This window comes from Hesperophylax consimilis, chromosome 25 (assembly GCF_061612785.1).
Source record: "Hesperophylax consimilis isolate HC1 chromosome 25, BYU_Hcon_1.0, whole genome shotgun sequence".
In the NCBI taxonomy this organism is placed as follows: Eukaryota; Metazoa; Arthropoda; class Insecta; order Trichoptera; family Limnephilidae; genus Hesperophylax; species Hesperophylax consimilis.
Window position 1 is genome coordinate 19,059,241 of NC_142860.1, and position 22,175 is coordinate 19,081,415.

At 32.6% G+C, this 22,175-nt stretch overlaps 2 protein-coding genes across 2 annotated transcripts; both read right to left on the reverse strand.

Annotated features, from left to right (window-relative positions):
* Positions 1–1,153: 1,153 nt before the first annotated feature.
* Positions 1,154–12,348, reverse strand: LOC149411632 (galectin-4-like). The gene is made up of 7 exons (XM_089646707.1): positions 12,252–12,348; positions 10,047–10,129; positions 8,408–8,597; positions 7,208–7,414; positions 6,886–6,980; positions 2,169–2,361; positions 1,154–1,300 (listed from the first exon to the last, which is right to left on the reverse strand). Exons 1-7 carry the CDS (start codon positions 12,252–12,254, stop codon positions 1,154–1,156), a joined length of 918 nt encoding a protein of 305 aa, XP_089502833.1. The 5' UTR covers positions 12,255–12,348.
* A 2,943-nt stretch (positions 12,349–15,291) lies between these two features.
* Csl4 (exosome component 1 Csl4) lies at positions 15,292–21,800 on the reverse strand. The gene is made up of 4 exons (XM_089646805.1): positions 21,469–21,800; positions 21,023–21,271; positions 16,182–16,343; positions 15,292–15,481 (listed from the first exon to the last, which is right to left on the reverse strand). The coding sequence occupies exons 1-4, from the start codon at positions 21,646–21,648 to the stop codon at positions 15,404–15,406; spliced, it is 669 nt and encodes a 222-aa protein (XP_089502931.1). The 5' UTR covers positions 21,649–21,800; the 3' UTR covers positions 15,292–15,403.
* Between the last annotated feature and the right edge of the window lie 375 nt (positions 21,801–22,175).

Below are 22,175 nucleotides of genomic sequence, written 5' to 3' on the forward strand. Positions count from 1 at the left end.
CTTGTCAACGGGCAGTGTGGGGGTGACTTATTGCACATAATCTCATCAGCTGCTAATTTTAACATCCTCTGAATATTTTTGAATTTATTAAAAGAAATATTTGATGGACGATTATTGTGTACTTCATCGACTTCATCACACAACTATATACATAATAGTTCAAGTTTTTTTTTAACAGATTTCTATACTATAAAAATAGAATAACAAAAGTATATAATACATATCATTTTCCAATCCTTCTACAGATAAGCAAAGAAAGCCTTTTTAACTCTTTGCACGCAGCCGTATCAACTGTTGTTACGGCAAAAAGTCTATACTCACACGCGGCTGTATCAACAGTTGATACGGAAACTTTGACGGCCGATATTCCAGCGCTCTTTCGTCATAAATGTATTTCTTGCCCACTTGGACATTCGTAAAACTATCACGATGCTGACATCTACAAGAATTTCTCAAAAATAAAATTGTGTTTCATAAAAAAAGACCGATAATCAAGTGCGCCTCTTCGCGCCTTTTAGTCCTTTAGTTTACATTTTTGTCAACGGATGGCGTTAGTACTAGTATGTCATTCACAACTTTTCATAACTAAAAATGATAAGTGATCATGGTGTCCCACTTGTGTCTATCAACGCAGTGGCCTAAGTACACACACGCCGAGTGAATGGCGGGACCACATTCAAAAGATACGGTACGTCTTTGTATGAAATTTTATGTTTTTGTTTTTATAAACATCTAAGAGTGTTGACACACGAGGATTTGTTATCATATTGTGGAGAATAATCTGTTGTCTATATAGTCCAATAAATCATGCCAGAATGCTATAATTTGACATTTAATTGCGGTATTTGAAAATATGTACCGCGTACGGGTATAGATAAAACGGAGCAAATTAACGTGTTCAAAAGGTTAAGGATATATTTTAGAACCTATAATGAAAAATTGAGTGATTTTGTGAGATACCTTTATGTATCTGGTTATTTATTCAACGGGGGAATTAAAAACATCAGGCATAATTAACACACAAGTCATGAATCTTGTACAAAGCCATGTACTGCTGGGAAATATAAAAAAACACATTCTTTAACACAATTTGTATTTCAAATTATTCCGACAAACAATGTAAATGTATTATGCCACAATATATGTTCTGATTTCACAGTGGCAGATAATATAAGTTAGGAGGATCTATGACTTCAAAGAAGTCTACAGTAGCGTCATATTTAACTTCAAGTTGGGTGACCTTTGTCAGATCGGACAGCCGGTAATTGAAACGGATTACGAATTTGTCGTCAACTTTCATCTGAAAAATAACAAATTTTAACCATATTGCGAAACATGCTTGTAAATGTTAGATTAAAAATATGACGATATGTAAATTCAATCCGTCAAGTAAGTGTAAAAAAAAATGGAGAGGGCTGCAATTGTTTAAATAGTTTCAAATGGCAGCACAAACATGGTTCAGAGGAAAAAATAATGTAATTTTAAAAAAAAACACTATCTAAGAAAATATATTTCGCATCAACCTCAAACAGTGTTGAGAAAATATTAGTGGTAGGTACTTCCTGATAGGAGATGATTCTGCATTATATTCTGAGGCCTCTCTTCTGCCATTTTGGTTTTATTTTTGACATTTAAAAGATGTCTGTAAATCGTTGATTCTAGATGCATTTCAGCTTTCTATCAAATTGTAATAAGCTGACAAGCTTGACAACACGATAGTTGTACTCTTGTGCTGATCACAATTTGTTCAAACATGAATATGATAAAAAAAAGCTGAATGAAAAGAATCGGCATTTAACTGTCAAAAAACAAAATGGCCATTTGATGACTTTGTCACATGTGAATTTCTGCGAAACAACTGGGCCTAAGCACTATGAATTTAATATATATGATTTTTTTTGTAGTTTTGAAATATTCCTACAGCAAATCAAAAATGCCATTTATTAGATATTAAAAAATGAGAAAGAAACACTTTTAGAGATAAAAAAAAAATTCCTATAAATCTCGAACCGTCATTTTCAGTAGCCGATCATAACCTCAAATTTGAATGTTCTAAAACTACTTGGTTCCAAAATCGGTATTACCACAGTAATAAAAATTTTGATTCTATTTTATTATATTTCTAGTCTTTCTATAAATATGTGTATGTAGATATTAGTGAGTTATACCTCTAAGAAATCTTGGAATAATTCGATTTCAATGCTGAATTTATCGCCGTGCCTCAGGTGCATCTCTCCCTGTGTCTCCTCATTGCCCCACTTGCCCCCCGCACAGTGGTTACTGATTACAGAGCTTTTAGCAATCTCAAATCTTGCACTAAACAGCACATCATAAGACCCGCACAGAAGATCGATACAAAAGCTGAAATTATTAAAAAACTTTTTTTTAACGCTAATACTTCATTTACTTCAATAAATAATTATATATCAAAATATATATTGCCATTTGAAATAACAGCTAAATTTAATGCAATTGACAAAAATTACGAACTTAGCGAAAAATATTATGGCTTAAAAAACATGGTGACCGGGTATGTCATCAAAATGATAATTCAACAAAAACTAGGTTAACCTTTCCCTTACTGTGCTAAAAAAATCCACGCGTTCCGGTGCTGTGTAGTCAATACACATCTCAAAATAAGCAATTTAATATCGGAAAAATATGAATATTCATAGCTAATCGATTATGTTTATTATATTTTATGTCAAAAGTGATAATAATTGTTATTTAATTGCTGAAAACATGAAAAAAACATGGGCAGATGCTAAAGAAACGTGCGAGGGGTCCACATCTAATGACGGTTCGCGGCCAACTGGTTAGCGGCTGGCACAAACACAGCTGTGCGGTCGTAGGTATCGATGGTCTAAATCAAAATACAACTGCAGACGTGTGGATGTCTCATGTTTCCGCATAGCGAATTAAAGTGGGACATCAATAGCGTGTCATTTCCTCGCACACTCTTCGCGTATTAGTATCACACGGTTGATTGTATTTGTGTATTTGTTCCCGATTTTTAAGAAAAATCTCTGATTTTTAATTGAATTTGAAAACTATGTAAAATATTATTTTTTAATTCAGTGCAAAAATGTATAACGGAGGAATACCTAAAATCTGAACCCAGAATTAATTATATTTATAGAGTTTTCAAAGTTATTAGAAGCAATGTGTAGTAAATACACACCACAGATAGGGAAAGGTTAAATAGGTTACATAGGTAACTATTAAACCTTGTTTTTGTTTCATCATTTTTTAAAGGTGTTATGAATTTTCATTTTGATGAAATATCATGGAATCAAAAAACATATATTCGTATGGATCAGAGTTCCCAAACTTTTGTTGTTCCGTAGACCATGTGCCAATTTTTTTGCTGTTTGAGTAGATCTCCTGCTTTACAAATATGGATTATTTACAAATGCATCAACTGAAATGTGTTTTTGAAGCTGATACTTTGATAGGGTTTACTTAAAGGGGAAAATTTTTGTTTTGATGTTCGAAAATTCCGCCGACGGCATAACAATATTTGGCAAGTCAAAATATTTCACCAACAAATGTAGATATAATATGTCTCGACGCCATCTAGTGGAAAATTTAGCACTAACAAAGCCTTTCCTACAAAAATAAAGTTGGTTATTTACAGGTGAAATAAATGTAATAAGCAGTAATTATTGATTGAAGTACTAGTACATTTTGAATCATTTGGCGGGTTGGAAATAAGCCGACGTGGCTCAGTGGTCCAGAGCGTCTGACCGGACATAAGAAGGTGCGGGTTCAATTCCCGTCGGCGGCATTTATTTTTACTCGGGAGATATTTTCAATTTGTATTGATATTGCAAGCGACTAATTATTGCTTATACATAATTTTTTTTTTTTTTTTTTTTTTTTAATTGAATAAATAGTTAATACATAATATCAACAAACAAGTCCTGCTAAGCCGATTGAATTGGCTTGTCAACAGGTGCTTAAAGTTAGTTTCAAATACATTTTTTAAAGTTATAATTTACATCTTATATCTACAGAATTAACAATTTTTTCATACAATTTTTCATACATATTAAAATAAATATTTTTTTTCCGATAGCCAATTTTTCACCATATATTTAACCTTATTCATAGATTTACATTGCTTTATAGTGTCAGGTAATAAATTAAATATCTTCGGTATGTTGTATTCAAACGTTCTCTGTCCGTATTTATTATTAAATTTTGGAACTATTAACCCGTCATTGCGCGTGAATCTAGTACTGTATTTATGTTCTAATTTTTCTTTATGCTGCGGGGTAAATATATACTGAATTATGATTTTCTGCCATAGTATAGCCTTAACAGGTAAAATTTTGGCACTCTGAAACAGCAACGGTGTATTATGTCTCTGTTTAAAAATATTAGGGACGACTAGTAATTTTACAATAATTGCGTTTTGTACAGCTTGGACTTGTTTCAGATTGGTTATACTAGTATTTCCCCATATGGTTAATCCATATCTTATAATAGATTCTGCCATTGACATATAAATTATTTTAAGTGTTTCAATTGATAGGAAAAAATTTAATGTGTACATTCTGCCAGCAATTGATCTGAGTCTTTTACAGGTTTTTTTAATATGTTTGTCCCATTTGAAAAAGCAATCTACTGTAACACCAAGATAGACATATTCTGTAACTAATTCTAAGCTTTCACATTTACAATTAGTCGGGATATTTTTATGGATGCAATTAAAACTATGAGAAATAATATTAGGATTAAATTGAAATCTGGCATTAGGTGATCTTATATGCATAACTTTGGTTTTTTTAGCATTTATTAATAGTCCTGCATCATGTGACCATTTACAAAGTTGATTAAAGTCAATTTGCATGAGTTCAATTGCAATTTTTAGATCTTTATGTGATATGACCAATGCCGTATCATCTGCAAATACAAAATGTTTAACAAAAGAGAAAAGTTTTTTCATTATAGTTACATAAATTATATATAGTGTAGGTCCCAATATGGAACCTTGTGGAACTCCTGCAGATACATTCTTTGTTTTACTAAAAGTATTATTTATTTTGGTACATATTTTTCTATTTCTAAGATAATCTTTAAATAAATTTAACACATTTCCTCTTATTCCAATTTTTTCTAAGGTTTCTAGCAGTTTTTTAGAGTTAATTGTGTCAAAAGCTTTAGAGTTATCGATAAATAACACAATAACATGTAATTTATTATTTAATTGATTATTTATGTAATTAGAAAAATCTTGCAGTAATTTTTCAGTATTTTTTTTTCTTTGAAAGCCATATTGATTTGGATCTATGATAGCGAATTTTTCAATGTAATTATTTAATTTATTTGATAAAAATTTTTCGAGAATTTTTTCTAACGCAGGTAGTATACTAATAGGCCTATAATTTCCCAGTTCAATGTGTTTTCCACCTTTAAATATTGGTCTAGTAATGCTACATTTAAATTCTTGTGGAATTTTTGCTTGCTTTATTATCGTATTGATTAAATGAGTAATTATTGGCCCAAGAGTTTTTATATTTCTTTTTAAATCAAACATTCTTATATTGTCAATACCTGTGCTTTTAGAGTTTTTCATTTTTTTAACAATGTTTTCAATATCAGTTATAGTAGCTCTTGGTATAAATAAACTGTGAGGCAGTTCTTCCAGTACAATATTAGTAGCTTTGTGATTGCATTTATGTAACATGTTGCTGATGCTATCCGAGAAGTAATTCACAAAATCATTTGACACAGAATCCTCAGTTCTATCTGTTTTTTTTTGTTAGGAGATTTAAATAGCCTACATAATGATTTATTTTAGATTCGGCCATCTTTAGTAGCATTTATCTTAGGACAAAAATTAAGCTATAAATATGATAACACATAGCAAACAAAACTGATTCCCAGTGTAAAACCTTATTTTGATAGAGAGGAACCATGTATGTACCATAGAACCTTGTCTTTAAGATGGGAAGAAAACGATTAACCCATTACCTTCATAATTTTGATTTTTATTTTTATAAATTGGAATCATCATTATTACTCGATAGTTTAGACTCAAAGGATAGACCAAAATCAATTTAGGAATTTTCTGCCCATCCACCCTCTCACCGGAGCATCTAGAAAATTGATGCCTAAACGCAACGCTTGTGGTAACCCCCATAGGCACATTTATGTTAGCTATGGATAAAGCGCATTCAACTATATGAAATTTATTGAGAAAATAAAATGATTAAATGTTCGTCAACATTTTCTGGAGGAATCACACATTATCAACATATGTTTTCTGTAGGAATCACAACAGCAGCAGGCACATTCCAATTCTGTCATTACTTTATCGTGGTTCAACAATTTCAAAATAAAATGACAAATTACAGGCGGGTATTTTTGACAAACTTTGATAACTGTGTGAAAACCGAAGACAAACTACCAATTTAAATACAAATCACTGACTAAAACATGGCACAAACAATTTGTTTGAGGCTACGCTAACTAATAACATCTAAAGCCTGTGCATACATCTGCCACAGCTAACCTCCAAACGTTGCGCGCAGGCATTACTTACTTTGAACGATACCTGGCGGACATCTTGTGCATGTAATACCACTTTGAAACAGTGCCGGCCATTTGGTCTTTTACTAACATTATTTCATATACACATTTTTTTAATTTACATTTTTTATCTATTTTTAAAGTTTTTTTGAAAATAGGTCTATTCTCAGGGTTTTGTTCTTATCACTTGTATCATAATGTACTGTATATGTCGAAATAAACAAATAAATAAAAAAAACAAGACTTCTTTGCGCTCAGTCAACAAACATTCACGTAAATAATTTTTTTTTTCTATCTGTTTAAAATGCTGAAATAAAAAATAAATTAAATGTTAAAAAAAAAACTAACCGCTCAGCAGATTTGTTGACATGACCCCTGAGTACAAAACAACTTCCAACTTTGGCATTAATTTTTGTTGTGTACTTGATGTCAGAGATGGAAGACTGAAAAATAAAAAATATTAAAGTAAAAAAACATTCATAACTGTGTGTAAATGTTGCACACGGGTTTAGCATATTTCCTAAAGACGACACTGGTTCTTGGGAGCACCTTCTATTGAAATACCAGTAGAACAAACTCTTTATTAGTTATTTTTATGAATCATCTCCTAAGCCGCCAGAGGCGCTGTTCGTATCTCTGTCGGCTACGAAGGAAACTACTCATTCGTTACCTTTGGTTTGCTCGGAGGAGTTGGTGGCGGAGACTTTGGTCGGAGGCTTTTGGACGGAGGCTTTGGTGGCGGAGAAGATATTTTAGGAGGGTCTATGACTTCAACCGACTGTACAGAAGCCTCAAATTTAACTTCTACTTGGTTGATCTTAGTCACATCAGACAACCGGTAATAGAAACGGATTTTCGGTTTGTTGTCAACTTTCATCTGAAAAATAAGTTCTATAATTCATATTTTATCCATATTACGAAACATGTAACAATGAATGTAAATCTTGTATTTAAAATGTGAAGATAAATAAATGTCTCATTTAAATTTCACAAATTAATGGACGTTGTTTCCAATACAATTCTCATTGGTTCCGTCCACATGACGCCCGCATATCGCACTGAGTCACGAGAACTAGCAAGTAACCCATATATGTAATAATAATTGTACGGGATCAAGTTAGTGAAGCCCGCACAAATACTGCAAATTCAATAGGGCACCGGCACACATTGACACCTTGATCTGAGAGTTTTTGCAGGGGCAGTAGGAAAACATTAAATTAAACAAGTATTACTTTCCCAAGTACTCTGAAGTGACTGTTTGTACCAGTTACTTCTCTATTTATTGGACAAAATTATACATTAAATTTCACACATGTTCAATGAGAGTAATTACGATCACCCTTATCTCTTCACTGTGTTGAACAAAACAAAACATTAGTTTTTAAATGTATGGTGGCCCGAAAATCCATTAATATTAACTATAGCAGTCGCACATTAAGGATGTGGGATAAGCATTGAGGTGTGGAATAATATTATAGTATCATATTTATTTTGACACAGATATCTTAATGGTTTTATCAAAAATATTAAGGACATCGTAAAAACTTGAGATCTTGTTATCTCATAATGACTTTGGCTCTGTAGTCTGATATAATAATATTTGGATGATTTGTACAGCGCCATCACCTCAAGTGAGAGAGAGTCGAGAGTCTCCGGCTAGAGGTGCCCAGGAACACAGATTCAATTTTTCTGGAACAAATTAAGCGCGACGAAGTCAGTCTTTGAGAAATAATCTCGGGGAAGTCTTTCTTTGGAAGGGAAAAATTTGGCTCATGATTATCCTTTATTCAGAGATCAGCCAATGACTAAATAAAATACCTAAGAGGTATTCTCAATTATACCTCTATTATTTATTATATTCGAGTTATACCTCTAAGAAATCTTGGAAGAATTCAATTTCAATGTTGAATTTATTCCCGGGCATCAGGCGCATCTCTCCCTCCCTCTCCTCTTTGCCCCAATTGCCCCCCGCACAGTGGTTCCTGATTACATACTCTCCGGCAATCTGAAATCTTGCTGCAAACAGCACATCAGACCCGCAGTTAAGATTAATACAAAAGCTGAAATTAATAAATTTCGCATTAAAAAGGAGATAATACTAACAAATCTAAATGAAACAGAACAAGTTACAAAAAGTAAAAAGATAACGGTCACAACTAGGAATCGAACCCAGGATCTCTCATCTTACCGGGGCAGCGTCATAACAACTCGACCATTGGGATCTAGTTATTAAACGTCATATTTGTCAAATAACGAATACATTGATACACAATACATAACAGAATTTGTGTAAAATAAACATTCACGGGAATTTATAACGAAACAACAAACCATCATGAAATAAATACATCGCGACTGCGAAAATTTGATTTTATTTATGTATTGTACTAGCTTAGTGAATATCAATGGACTGCCAGGTGACATTGGCGGGAGATTTAAACTAAGGACGGGTTGTTTGTTAGGAGGATTTGAACAATTCATCAAATTTCAATGTTGATTTCCGGGTTCTGTGAAAGTCCTATTCAAGTTCTGTTATTATATCAGCATAGGGTAGTTGCTTGACAGAACTGAAATAAAAACAGAACTTGAAAAAATCTTTCACAGAACCTGAAAATTAACTTTGAAATTTGAAGAATTGTTCAAATTCTCCGAAACAACCCGTCCTAAGGATTACACACGAAATTGGTAAGAAACATTGATTTGGCTGCAAAATGGAAATTGCCAGGTGATATTGGCGGGAGATTTAAACTAAGAATTACACACGAAATTGGTAAGAAACGTCGATTTGGCTGCAAAATGGTAATGTTTATCTCACTTTATATGTTTTATATTCAAGTGATAACTAAACTTCCTCAATATTTAAAAGAATTAAAATTATGGCTTTTCGACACAGCAGTTGAAACTTTTTTTATTTAATTTGTATCAATTTATGTTTCTCATAAAATATTCACCATATATTACAATAAACACTTATAACTTCACTATACACTATTATAAACACTTCTTATACAAAACGCTTACACAAAATGTAATCTTGTTTTTATTTTATATGCCCACAATTTGTTTATTTCTAGGTACAATAAAATAATAACTTAAATATATTACCCACGCACAGGCTGCGCCTTGGTGGGTTCCCATTATTCTTATTGATTTATATAATATTGTATGTAATTAATGTAAAAATTGGGAAAAATAAAGGAATTAAAAAAAAAAAAAAAAAGCTAATTACATAATATAAGTTTTATTGTAAGGTAAATCTTTTTCATTTTATTTATATATTGTACTAGAGATGCAAGATATCTATTGATAAACTGTTAGCTTTGTGAATATCGAAGTTATGATCATGCCAAAACATTTGAAATAATTCCTAAAATGTTTTAATATATCTCTGGCCAGCGTGCGCTTGTGAGAATTTGCAAACTGGCGAAAATGTGGCCAAAAACACTCCAGTGGCTAAGTATCTGTTTTATTATGTACATAAGACTGAAATAAACAAAAACAATACTAACCGGAATGCAATTCTGTTGATTTGACCCTTGATTACAATAACACTTCCAACTCTTACATTAATGTCTTGAGAAAATACACGCCCCTGAAAAAAATAAATTATTTTATAAACATTAACCGGGGAATTCCGTTTTGAATTAAGCAGCATATAAAGGGCGCAAACTCTTTCACTGGGACGTGTCAGTACGTCACGCACGGAGGACGTAATTTCATATTATTATTATTTTTATTTATGCTTAAAATAAATGAAAATACCAACAAAAAAATGTAAACATCGAATTAAAATTTAGAAATTTTACAAACAATTACAAAGATTACAAAAAATATAAAAAAGGTAAGAGTTACAGAACAAAAACCACAGAAATAAAATAGAAACATTGAGTTTAAAAAATTAAAATATGTAAAAATTAAAAACTCAATTTCCGTGTGATATGCTCGGAAATATACATACATATATATTTCAAGGACGTATTTATGTGTCCTACCCGTATCCGATACTGTTTAAGTTTGACGTATTTATACGTCCCGCCCGGTTAACAGGTTAATGTTAAAAATAACTACAAGTATCTATGGTGGTTTTAAAAAAAAATGTTAACAGGAGACGAATTCTTTATGGGAAATGAGTGTGAAGTGTGTTTTTTAAATAAAGGAAGAAGTGAGCCTGGGTCATGAAGAGACATGTGTAGGAGGGAATAAACACAAAAGCTAGAAAAAAATTCACAACCGAACTAGGTAAATATACAGCAAAGTATTCACAATTTATTTGCACTTTTAAAAAGAACCACCTTGAATCAGTAAGATAGTATTTCAGTTTCTGGAATTGAAAAATAATGCATTTCAATAATTATTTTGTCAAAATTAAAATCGATTTGTCGCTTGGCGGCCATTGTTATTGATGCAAAAGTTTTAAGGTTAGTTAAGAAAAGACATCAAATTATCCATCTTTATGAAATAGCCGTTTAAATTTATTATTCTTCATTTTCGGTTACTTAACCCATTGGCCTCAAACGACGCAGTCCCGGCGTGTGTACGGCGATGTGTCTTAAAATCAAACGACGCCGTCCCGGCGGGTCCGATGTCTATCGGTTTAAAAACGAAAAAGGGATACATTATTGACATCTGTGTTTAAAATTTTAAATGCCAATCGCTCTGTAGATAATTAAGCATTTATTTCGTAGTAATTGGCAGGACTCCGTTGGTACAATTTTTTCCAAATATTTACGATTGAAATTTTGTTATATTTCAGCTTCATTGAATTTTTTCAAAATGGCGTTTGGTTCGGGAATTGACAAGCTTGTTCGTAAAACGCATGGTGGGCGGCTAACAAGAGCCCAAATGGCAAAAAATATATATTATGGTAATAAGTATGATTAATGTACAACTTTTCTTAATCCAATTATAAAAAAATGAAGAAAAAAAATTGGTTTTTGAAAAAAAAAAATTTTCATATCCTCGTTTAATCATATTATAATTTTTTTTTAAACAATGCATGTATTTTTTACATACCTTGATTCAATGCACAAGTAAATTAAAAAAGATTGTTTCGTTTGCATGTTTAGTTTAAAAGTTATGTAAGATTTAGTACACCACTGCACAAAATTAATTTGGATGTGAAGGACAATTTTTTAGCCAAACAATTCGGAGGCCAATGGGTTAAATAGCTGTCTCATTGTTATCTAATTTAAAATAAAATGTGTCTAACCGCGTCCCACTTTTCTGAATATTTACCCTGAACTACTCCCGTTCTAAACTGCACAAGAATGTGTTCTCATGCGTCAACTGTAGGTATATGTTAGGCATGGGTTGGTTAGGTTAGGTTAGGTGTTTCCCAAAGAGTTTAACGACACTGGTTCTTTACTGGTAGAACAAACAGAACTACTACTCCCGTTCTAAACTGCACAAGAATGTGTTCTCATGTGTCAATTGTAGGTATATGTTAGGCATGGGTTGGTTAGGTTAGGTTAGGTGTTTCCCAAAGTGTTCAACGACACTGGTTCTTTACTGGTAGAACAAACAGAAGTATTCCCACCTGACATCTGTGTTTTAAAGATTTCAAACTGATTCTTATGATAAGGGAATCTATCAAATGTATTGTCCGTTGGTTCTTAGACATTTAGAGGTTGCAGATCAGAAATGGCTGTCGGAACAATTCAACCAATTTTATTTTGGATAATTCAATCATTAATAAAGTAATTCATCATTTTTACCATTGTTTTATTGTAACACCTCTCTTCCTACTGAGCGCCTTAATAATGATTATTTCACTAATGTGTATTATTGTTAAATATAAATATGATTTTTTGCAGTATCACATTTTACTGTTTTTAATGAGATTTGTTTGTCTTTTATATACAACTCTTACAACCACAAAACCACTAATTCACTGCAGAATCAATATGGATATATATTTTTATCCTAATCTATTCTAACCTCTTGGCGAGTGAGTTTTTTCAAAATAAACATCTTATTATGGGGGTGAGTTATTTTTTATTTCAATGACAATAAACCACAGGGTGGTTCTAAACTTAGGTATAATATTTTAACCTTTCAGTACTTTCATCACTTTTGTACTCTTATTTTTCAATTTTCCCTAAAAACAAATACTGTTTTAGAAACTAGACAAAATTATCTTTCCGGTGTATGCATTTAAAAACAAAAACATTACTATTTCTAAATAACAAAATTTTAATATCAAACGTGAAAAATATTGTCAAAAACGCTAACCACATTTTTACTCCAATCATAGAAAAATTGAGAGAAATCGATATTTCGAAAACACATTCATTTGTTTGGGGAATTTATAAGAAAACTGTACCTTCACTTTTAACTCATCCATATAATAAAAAATAATTTTTAAAGTTAAACCTATTGTTACGATAGCGGCACGAAATGTGAATGATTCATTTTGGCTATTTTTAGGATTTTATTAATGGATTCCTGTATAAATATTTGAGGCATCTACCGGATCTGCCCTGATGATGGACACTGCAACGCTGTCCGAAACGTCGGCTAACCTTTTAAATGCCAGTAGGTAGAAGTGTAGCTGTGCACAGTAGGCCAAGAATGCGAGTTAACTCGCTCTTGGCACAGAAGCGGCTAAAGAAGGAGTTAGCGCAACACGGCATAACACCCCAAAAACAAACAACAAGAATTATTATTTCTCTATCTAATGTTAAAAAAATTAAGTATTTCAGCATGATATAAAAAAAAATATAAATACTTTTATAAAATATGGACGCCCGGTCATATATGACCCTCAAACGTTAAAGGGTTAGTGGAATAATCTTTTTTGTGTTTTTTTAAAAAAAAAAAATTTTTTTTTTTTTTGATTATATACATTTTTGAAGTGAAACTTCTTTAGGCGCGTAATGGATTTTCGATGGACGGAGTAAAACCGAGTCAGGATCGACACGAAAATGCGGGTACCCCCACCACCGCTCACCGTTCACTGTCCCTCTCTCACCATATGCGCTTGTTGAGGTGGGGGAGCCGCTCACGAACGTTCTCTCTCTTCTCTTCTTTCCTCTCTCTCAGACACCAGCGAACTGCGCCACGCCAAGCATCAGCTGCTTGGTTAGTATACTGCGTCGTGAGTGTAATACGAGTGAAATACGTAATTGATTGTGGTTCATACGGTTTAACAAAAGAAGTTTCACTTCTGTCTTGCGTAGGCTTGACACACCCACTTTTTTGCATAAAAGGGACCTAAATTGGTTAACGGTTTATTTGAGTCAGCGGCAGAGCAATGAGATCCGTGCCTCCCGGCCCAAAGGTTGTTGGTTTGAGACCCAGTGTGGGTAAATAAACTTTTATTGCATTTCTAATGATTTCATCACATAATGAATATTAGCATATTTGCTCGTTCCAGAGCAGTTGAATTAGTAGAATAAGGAGTAAATTATGTTTTATAATTTTATTTTTGGAATAACTTAATGAGTAAAACCTCAAATTGTAATATTTAATTATTGAAGACAGTTTAGCTGTTATATAAACGAAATTTTGAAATAGAAAAATCAGAAAAAGATATGGTCACATCTAGGACTTGAACAAAGGACCTTCGCCTTGCCGGGGTGCAGCTTTGCAGCATTTTTGAAGTGATTACATTATAACAAATAATTATAAGCAATAATTAGTCATTCGAAATACTAATACAAATTGAAAACATCTCCCGAGTAAAAATAAATGTAATAAGCAGTAATTGTTGATTGAGGTACTAGTACATATTGAATCATTTGGCGGGTTGGAAATAAGCCGACATAGCTCAGTGGTTTCAGAGCACCTGACCGGACATCAGAAGGCACGGGTTCAATTCCCGTTGGGGGCATTTATTTTTACTCGGGAGATGTTATCAATTTGTATTAGTATTTCGAATGACTAATTATTGCTTATAATTATCCTATGCATAAAACCTTGTCTTATAAACGTTAGTTTATCGTTTTAAAAAAAAAATAATAATGATTAAATTATGTTGATTTCAATTTGTGTCGTTAACCTAACTTATCCTACCTAATTAAGACCCAATTGATAATAAATCAAAAGTTCAAATAAAAATCAGTAGTTGTAAGTCACTAGATAAAAGTCTAACTAAGACATAAGTCACTAGTTATAAGCCATCAATTATATCATACATATATTTGTACAGAGCTCTTAAGGTGAAAAACAACAACAAAAACGGCACTACATATACAAATCGTATTTTTTATAATTAATTAGATAGAATTATTATAATGATATCTTAATTAATTACTTTCATTTATTGCTATTTCTATTTATGCCTGTAAATTAAACAGTAACATTATTTTTTATTAGCATGTAACGTATTATACGAAAAAATAATTTACTGATAATAACAAGTGGTGTGCACTATCTCAACACAAAATGTTATCAAATCTCTGTGAAAACCGTTGCTTTTGCAAAATAAGAACAATCACATCCTAACATCTTGCGGTTTAAAAACAAGATTGCAGAGAATGTTTTTAACAACACTAAATATTTATTATTCATTGGTTTTTCACACGGTTTACAGAGACAAATTTTGTCATATAAAAGGATACTTACATCCAATAATTTAGTATCAAAGTATCTATATTGAAAGAAACGACTCTAAAATAGCATTTCTGACTCCATATCCTCTGACACATCTTGATCCACAAATTATTGTGTGGTCATCGCTCAGTTCGATTGAAGAATGTGACCGTACATAAAACATGCACAATAAATAATAACTTCATAGCTGTTTTTTTTTTAATAATTATTTATAAAAGTATATATTTTTAATGGTTTATTAAAAAAACTCTTTTTTGTACCATAAGAATAATAATTATTATAAACATTCAAAGTGTAAGGGATCCATGTAGAGCTATCCTTTGGCTTCTTGGGTGACTGGAGCTTTGTTTTGGATGAGTTCATAGACGTTTTCTGGGGCCACTTTTGCAACCTGAAAGTTCATAAAAAATCGAGTATTCAAAACATTATATTCATCAAAAACTTTATCAATAATGGAGTAAGACAAATGTATGGGTGGAGAACACCACAACTCTTTATTTGCATACACTCCTTCCTTCATTCACATTCATAAATAACAACACAACATTAACAGTACAGATTTGTAACAACAAAATCTTGACAAGAACTGTGAGACCCAGTGGTTCAAGAAAGTATGTAGAATGGCTACAGTAGCGTGCATAGAGTTTGTAATCAGGGTAGGCCGTAGAAAAAATAGAAAATAAATTGATATATTCAAAAATTACCACAGAAAACCTCCTTCGTGCAAGTTTTTGCTAAGAATGGCTAACTAGCTATAGCCGATGTTGGTTGGGATTACCAAAACCATATTAAGAGTATCCAAAAAAACCGCTTTATCTGTTCATATTACGAAACAATTACTAGATGTATATAAATTTCCATAGTTTTCCACCAAATAAACACAGACATGTTTTGAAAGAAAGTCAACATGGCATATCATTGTTATTTCATTAGTAAAGTTGTGCTAATTAATAGATGTACCAACAGATGTCACATTTGCTGGCATTGCCGAAAGTCACTTCCTTTTATAGATAGGGCCGGCACTGAGTCAAATGGCGTCTGGCACTAGTAAAAACTTGCAGGATGCGCTCCGAGTTAAAGCCAACACTCACCTTCCTGGGCTCCTTCACCAGGGTGACGGGACATTGCATCTCGTTCCAGGTGAGCGGGACCATGTTGACTCCGGGCGGTGCCTCCGCCGCCCTGGCCAGCACCACTCCGAGGTCAGATTCCGCCGTGGTCAGCTGGTAGCACTGCAGCTCTGTCATCGGGAGCTAGGTACGCTCTGAGTTAAGGACAACATTCACAATAAGGAGACAAACGAAAAAACAATTCTTTCTTCTCTCCAAATGAGAATTCAATTAAATTGATTTATTATTTATTTACGGTCAAGCATATACTATACAACAACAAAAAAACTACTGGAATTTACCAAGACCATACATTTATTCAGCGGAAACAATTAATGGATCTACGATCAGAACTTGAGGCACGCACTAAGGATGGGGAATCGAGCCTCACTATAAAATGTATGAAGTCAGTTCCGAGAATAATTGCGAAAAATATACAAAAAACTAAGAAATAACTCCTCTAAACATCAAATTCTGATATATTATTATCAAAATGTATGGCATGTCTAACTATAATGTATATCGCCTTGATAGAAACTCGTCCACCAGTAGAAAGAGCCGAGGAGGTGGAGTTCTCATCGCCATAAATAAAAAAATGTGTTCCAAAATTATTAAACACAAACATCAAGATGTTGAAAAACTTTATGCGATGCTTGAAAATAAAAATGCCGGCAAGTTTATAATAGGATGCGTGTGTTTCCCGCCCTCCGCTGCTTCACAGCAATATATGAATCATGTTGAAGATGTGGAAACTTTAAGATTTATGTATCCTCGTGCCAAACTTATAGGTGACTACAACTTACCAAATGTATCTTGGAACCATGATGACCCTGAATTATCTGGTATTAATATGTCTACTGCTAATCCTAGTGAGAGGGAGATACTGGGTATGTCTAATTACTTATCAATCCCACAATTAAACACTGTCGATAACGTAAATTACCGTGTTCTCAATTTAGTTTTCTGCAGTACTTCTGCTACGGTATGTAAATCTTTAGAAGAGCTATTACCTGTAGACGCCTACCATCCTCCTCTGGATATAATTATTTCTAATGTTAACAACAATGTTCATAAAAGTGTCAAGTCATTTTATAAGTTCTTTAAAGCAAATTTTGTAAAAATTTCAGATTACGTAAATTCAAATGATTGGTCCTTTTTGGAAAACACAGATCTTAATAACAATGTAAATTAATTTTATGATATTCTAAAGGATGCTATTGCAAATTTTGTGCCCCTCCGACAAAATAAAAATTTTAATTTTCCAAACTGGTTTAGTCTTGAATTGATCACTTTAACATACAATAAAAAAATTGCTCATAAAAATTACAAGCGATCCAGATTGTCAAGTCATTATAATGAATTTCAATTGTTAAGAAAGGAGTGTTGTAAAATATCGAAAATGCGTTATAAAAATTACATTGTTAAAATTGAAAGTGATATTCATGTAAATGTAAAACAATTTTGGAACTACACTAATTCTCAAAAAAATAATAATTCGGGTATTCCAACTTCTATGAATTTCAATGGAAAAGTTGGATGTAATGTTGAAAATATTGTAAATTTATTCACTGATTATTTTAAGTCTGTCTATGAAAAGCATATACCTAATAATTAAATTCCCAAATTCTCGTTGAATCTCAGTCTAAACTTAACTGAAATACACATTGAAATTAATGATATTAAAAAGCATGTAGATTTGTTACATTTTAGAAAAAGTGCTGGACCTGACAACATTCCACCTGTGTTAATTAAAGAATGAACAGCATATCTGTTCCTCTTTTTCTAATTTTTAAGCAATCATTAAATACAGGATGTTTCCCTAATATATGGAAACGTAGTTTTCTTACATCTATCTTTAAAAAGGGAATCAAAACGGATGTTACAAATTACAGACCAATATGTATCCAATCATCGATACCTAAACTTTTTGAAAAAATAGTACCCGATAAAATATCTAAAAACATTAAAAAAATTATAATTCCCTACCAACATGGCTTCTGTTCAAATAAATCTACATTAACTAATTTACTAATATACGAAAATTTTATATCTAAATCCTTAGAAAACAGATGCCAGGTAAACTCAGAATACACTGACTTCAGCAAGGCATTTGACAAGGTGTGTCACAAAATATTAATCAATAAATTAGTTAAAATTGGAATTTATGGTAATTTACTAAATTGGTTTGCTAGTTATTTGTTCAAAAGAAGTCTTTGTGTGAGAATAAATGGCACAAATTCATACGAATTTATGGCGACAAGTGAAGTGCCGCAAGGGCCCATTTTGTTTATAGTATTGATAAACGACATTGTTGATATATTTACTGACATAAACGTTCTTCTGTTTATGTCATGAAACTATATAAAGAGATTAACCACATTGATGGTATTACACTTCAAATTAACTTGAGATATCTTTTTGAATGGTGCTTAATCAACAATTTAGCATTAAACATATGTCACTGCATTCATTTTTCCAAAATAAATAATCCTATATTTTTTCAGTATTCATTAAATTATGAAAATTTTAATTGTGTTAGTAAAATTATTGATCTAGGCATTATGTTCGACAGTAAACTCAACTTTTTATGTCATATTAATAATATTATCAACAAGGCCCTAAAGACTCTTGGCTTTGTTTTGCGAGCTGCAAAAGATTTAAATAATTTAGGAACATTTATTATACTATATAAAACCCTTGTCAACTTGAGTATAACTCTACATTATAGTCTCCATTTTTCAATATTCATTCGGATAACATTGAAAAGATTCAACAGAAGTGTCTAAGATTTATAAACTAACTGCATATTTCTATACAAAACATTGATTACAATTACCTCCTGGATAAAATGTCTCTATTGAAACTTTCAGAAAGAAGAATAAGCACATATTTAATACTGTTACAAAGAATACTACATTTTAAAATTGACTGTCCCGAATTACTTCAATTTATCAATATCCATGTTACCAAAAAATCATGCTGACATTTCTCACCTTTTTACTTCAATAACACCAGGACACTAGCTTACCAAAATTCTCCGATTCCGAGACTTCACAGTCTCGGAAACAAATATTCTGATCTGGTTGATACATTTCATCTTAAAACTAATCAGTATAGATGTTGTATATTCTATCACTATTATTCTTCTACACACAAATAGATCTATGTACTCATATAACTTCTTCGCTTCTACTATTTTGTTTTGTTGAACCTTTTAAATTCAATTATATGCGTTAGGAATGTTAGGATTATTAGTTCCTGTTCACATTTTTAACTGTTCTTTTGTTTTGTGTTTTTTTGCAACCTTTTTGTCATTATTCTGTTGTGTTTTTCATTGTTTATATGTATTTTGTTCTGTTTTTTGCAAACTTTTTTGTCATTATCTTTACATTTTTCTTTGTATTAATTTTTAGTTGTTCACTTTGATACAAATAGCTTGTAATTTTTTTAAAGTCAAGTCCACTAGTGCATGTAATAAATAAAATAAAATATATTTGTAGTATGATATATTCAGTTTTAAGGCGCGCATTATAGTCCTCGCTCGCTCACACTGCATGAATTCCTACGTAATATGTATTTACAAAATGTCTTCTAAGAATAATTAATAACAATAATTCCACTATTGAAGCATATATTTCAAAACTGTTCAACGCGTCATTCTGAACTGGTATCTCTGCCTTATTTTATTTTCAATAGTGGGAATGGTTCATATTACACATTTTGACAGCCTAGCAGATATTTTATTCACTGTTTACGGGAGGCTTTGCGCTGCGTCTTAACTACTACAAAAAACTAGTATTAAGTGTTTGAGACCTAATGTTAACACACTTCGGACGGGAAAGGTATTTCTACCCGTTCGGTTGACTGTTGCTTAAGGACCGGAAGGGTATTTTTACACTCTGCGCGGGCTTCATTTCAATGGCAGAATGAAATGAAGCAGACTCTCTTTGCACTCCTTACAACGTAAGTCTGAAACCTGTGCCGAATTTTACTGTTCACAATTTTAACTATGAATTTTGTTGTGTTTTTTTTGCAACCTTTTTTGTCATTATTCTGTTGTGTTTTTCATTGTTCAAATGTATTTTTTTCTGTGTTTTTTCTTTTTGCAACATTTTTTGTCTTTGTCTTTACATTTTTCTATATTGTATTAATTTTTAAGTGTTTACTTTGATACAAATAACTTGTAATTTTTTTACAAGTTTTGGCAGAATGAAATGAAGCAGACTCTCTTTGCACTCCTTACAACGTAAGTAAGTCGGAAACCTGTGTCGAATTGGTTTGAAATCTGTACATCCTTTAACACTGCACTAAACTTTAGGAGTCGACATTTTCAGCGGAAAGATAATCACAAAATTTCCTTTGATTTTTACATCGGCGTCAGGAATAAAAACCAAAACAAAAGAATTCAAACCATAGATATTCCACTTACCTGTCAACAGTTTTTCATTAGATATAAAGAGTTGGAGATATAGCCCCCTGTCCCAAACCTTCTCTTTTTAAAACAACACTAGAATTTGCACTATTTTCTAGCAATTGTTCCAAATTTCAAATAGTTTTCCAGTAAGGTGATGTTCATGGAGAGGTAGGAACTGAGCATATTCTCATTTCAATACCAAAAAGGTGCAACAGTGGTGACAAGAAATTTAAAATGACCAAAATGCCGTCTACATGTTTTAATCCAAATAAGTTCGGGAATCGCTGGTTAAAATCAATAAAGCTTGTATATAAATAATATAATGGCTGGAATTTTCATCCGGGCATGCTCAGAACTCAATTAAGGAGTAACTAGAACATGAGAGCAATATATATTTTATTAAGGATACGATTCTAGCAAGAATGATATCTCCTGGTCGGAAGCATTTGTACATGTCGATCCTGTCCACTTCAGTCGCGCGGACATTCTCCCTGCGCAAGAGGGCCCGCGCGGGGCGACCCAGTGGCCTCGCGCCCGCACAACGAAGCTGACAGCGCGCCAGCGATGGAGTCACACGGCTAACGATGGCCGTGACAGTGTCGCCGGTGCGTGCAACTGTGGCACCACCACCACATGGCGTCACTTCAACTCGCTGGGTCTGAGAACAAAACGGAAAGGAAATTATTTATTTATGGCTCAGTGATAAGGAAGGAAGTATCGAGACAAAGTTGGCAATAATTGTACAAATCTGTGTATCGCCTCGCGCTTAAATACGGTCATCAAATCTTGATGATGTTTCAGGGTCCAAGCTATATTCGTATTAAACGTGTCCAGCTACTCTAAAGGTGTACGTACCTTTCTTTCGTTGTTTATATCAACTAATTTAGCAATCCCCACGAGACTCGAGTAAATATAACCCTGATCTTCGTAGGTTCCATCTCCAGATATAAAGTCATCACTGGCACAACACAGTCGCAGTCCGGGGTACGAAACCAGTTCACCTTTATTTAAAGAACCTTCGGATTTACTATCCATTTTTAAATGTGTGTTTGGATAAAAAAAATATAAAAACACGGCGGCGTTTTACGAAAACTTTGACAGCTAAAAATCACATGTCAATAATACAATTCAAAACAAGCATAATCATAGATAAACCATTCACAGCAGAACATAAATATACATGGAAATAGGGATGTGCACAATCGATCAATCATCGATGATTTACTCGAACTTTTCTGACCATCGAAATATTTCGATTCATTGCCATGAACAAATCGATTCTGTCAAATATCATTTGAAATCACAGTCCAAGACAATCGTTTGGAAACGTCATCGAACAAGGAATCGATTCTGTCAAAAATCATTCGAAACTTCAGCCGTCACATCATTGGTAAGAATTCATCGATATTAAGCAGTTACGTCATTAAATCGATTAATCATTCGAGTCTTTTGATGTTTCGATTAAAATCTTTATGAATATTGGTACATCTATTAGGTGGATCCTGTGAATACTTTTCGTTACTGGGTACAGGGAGCACATGTACAAAAAAATACCGGTTACA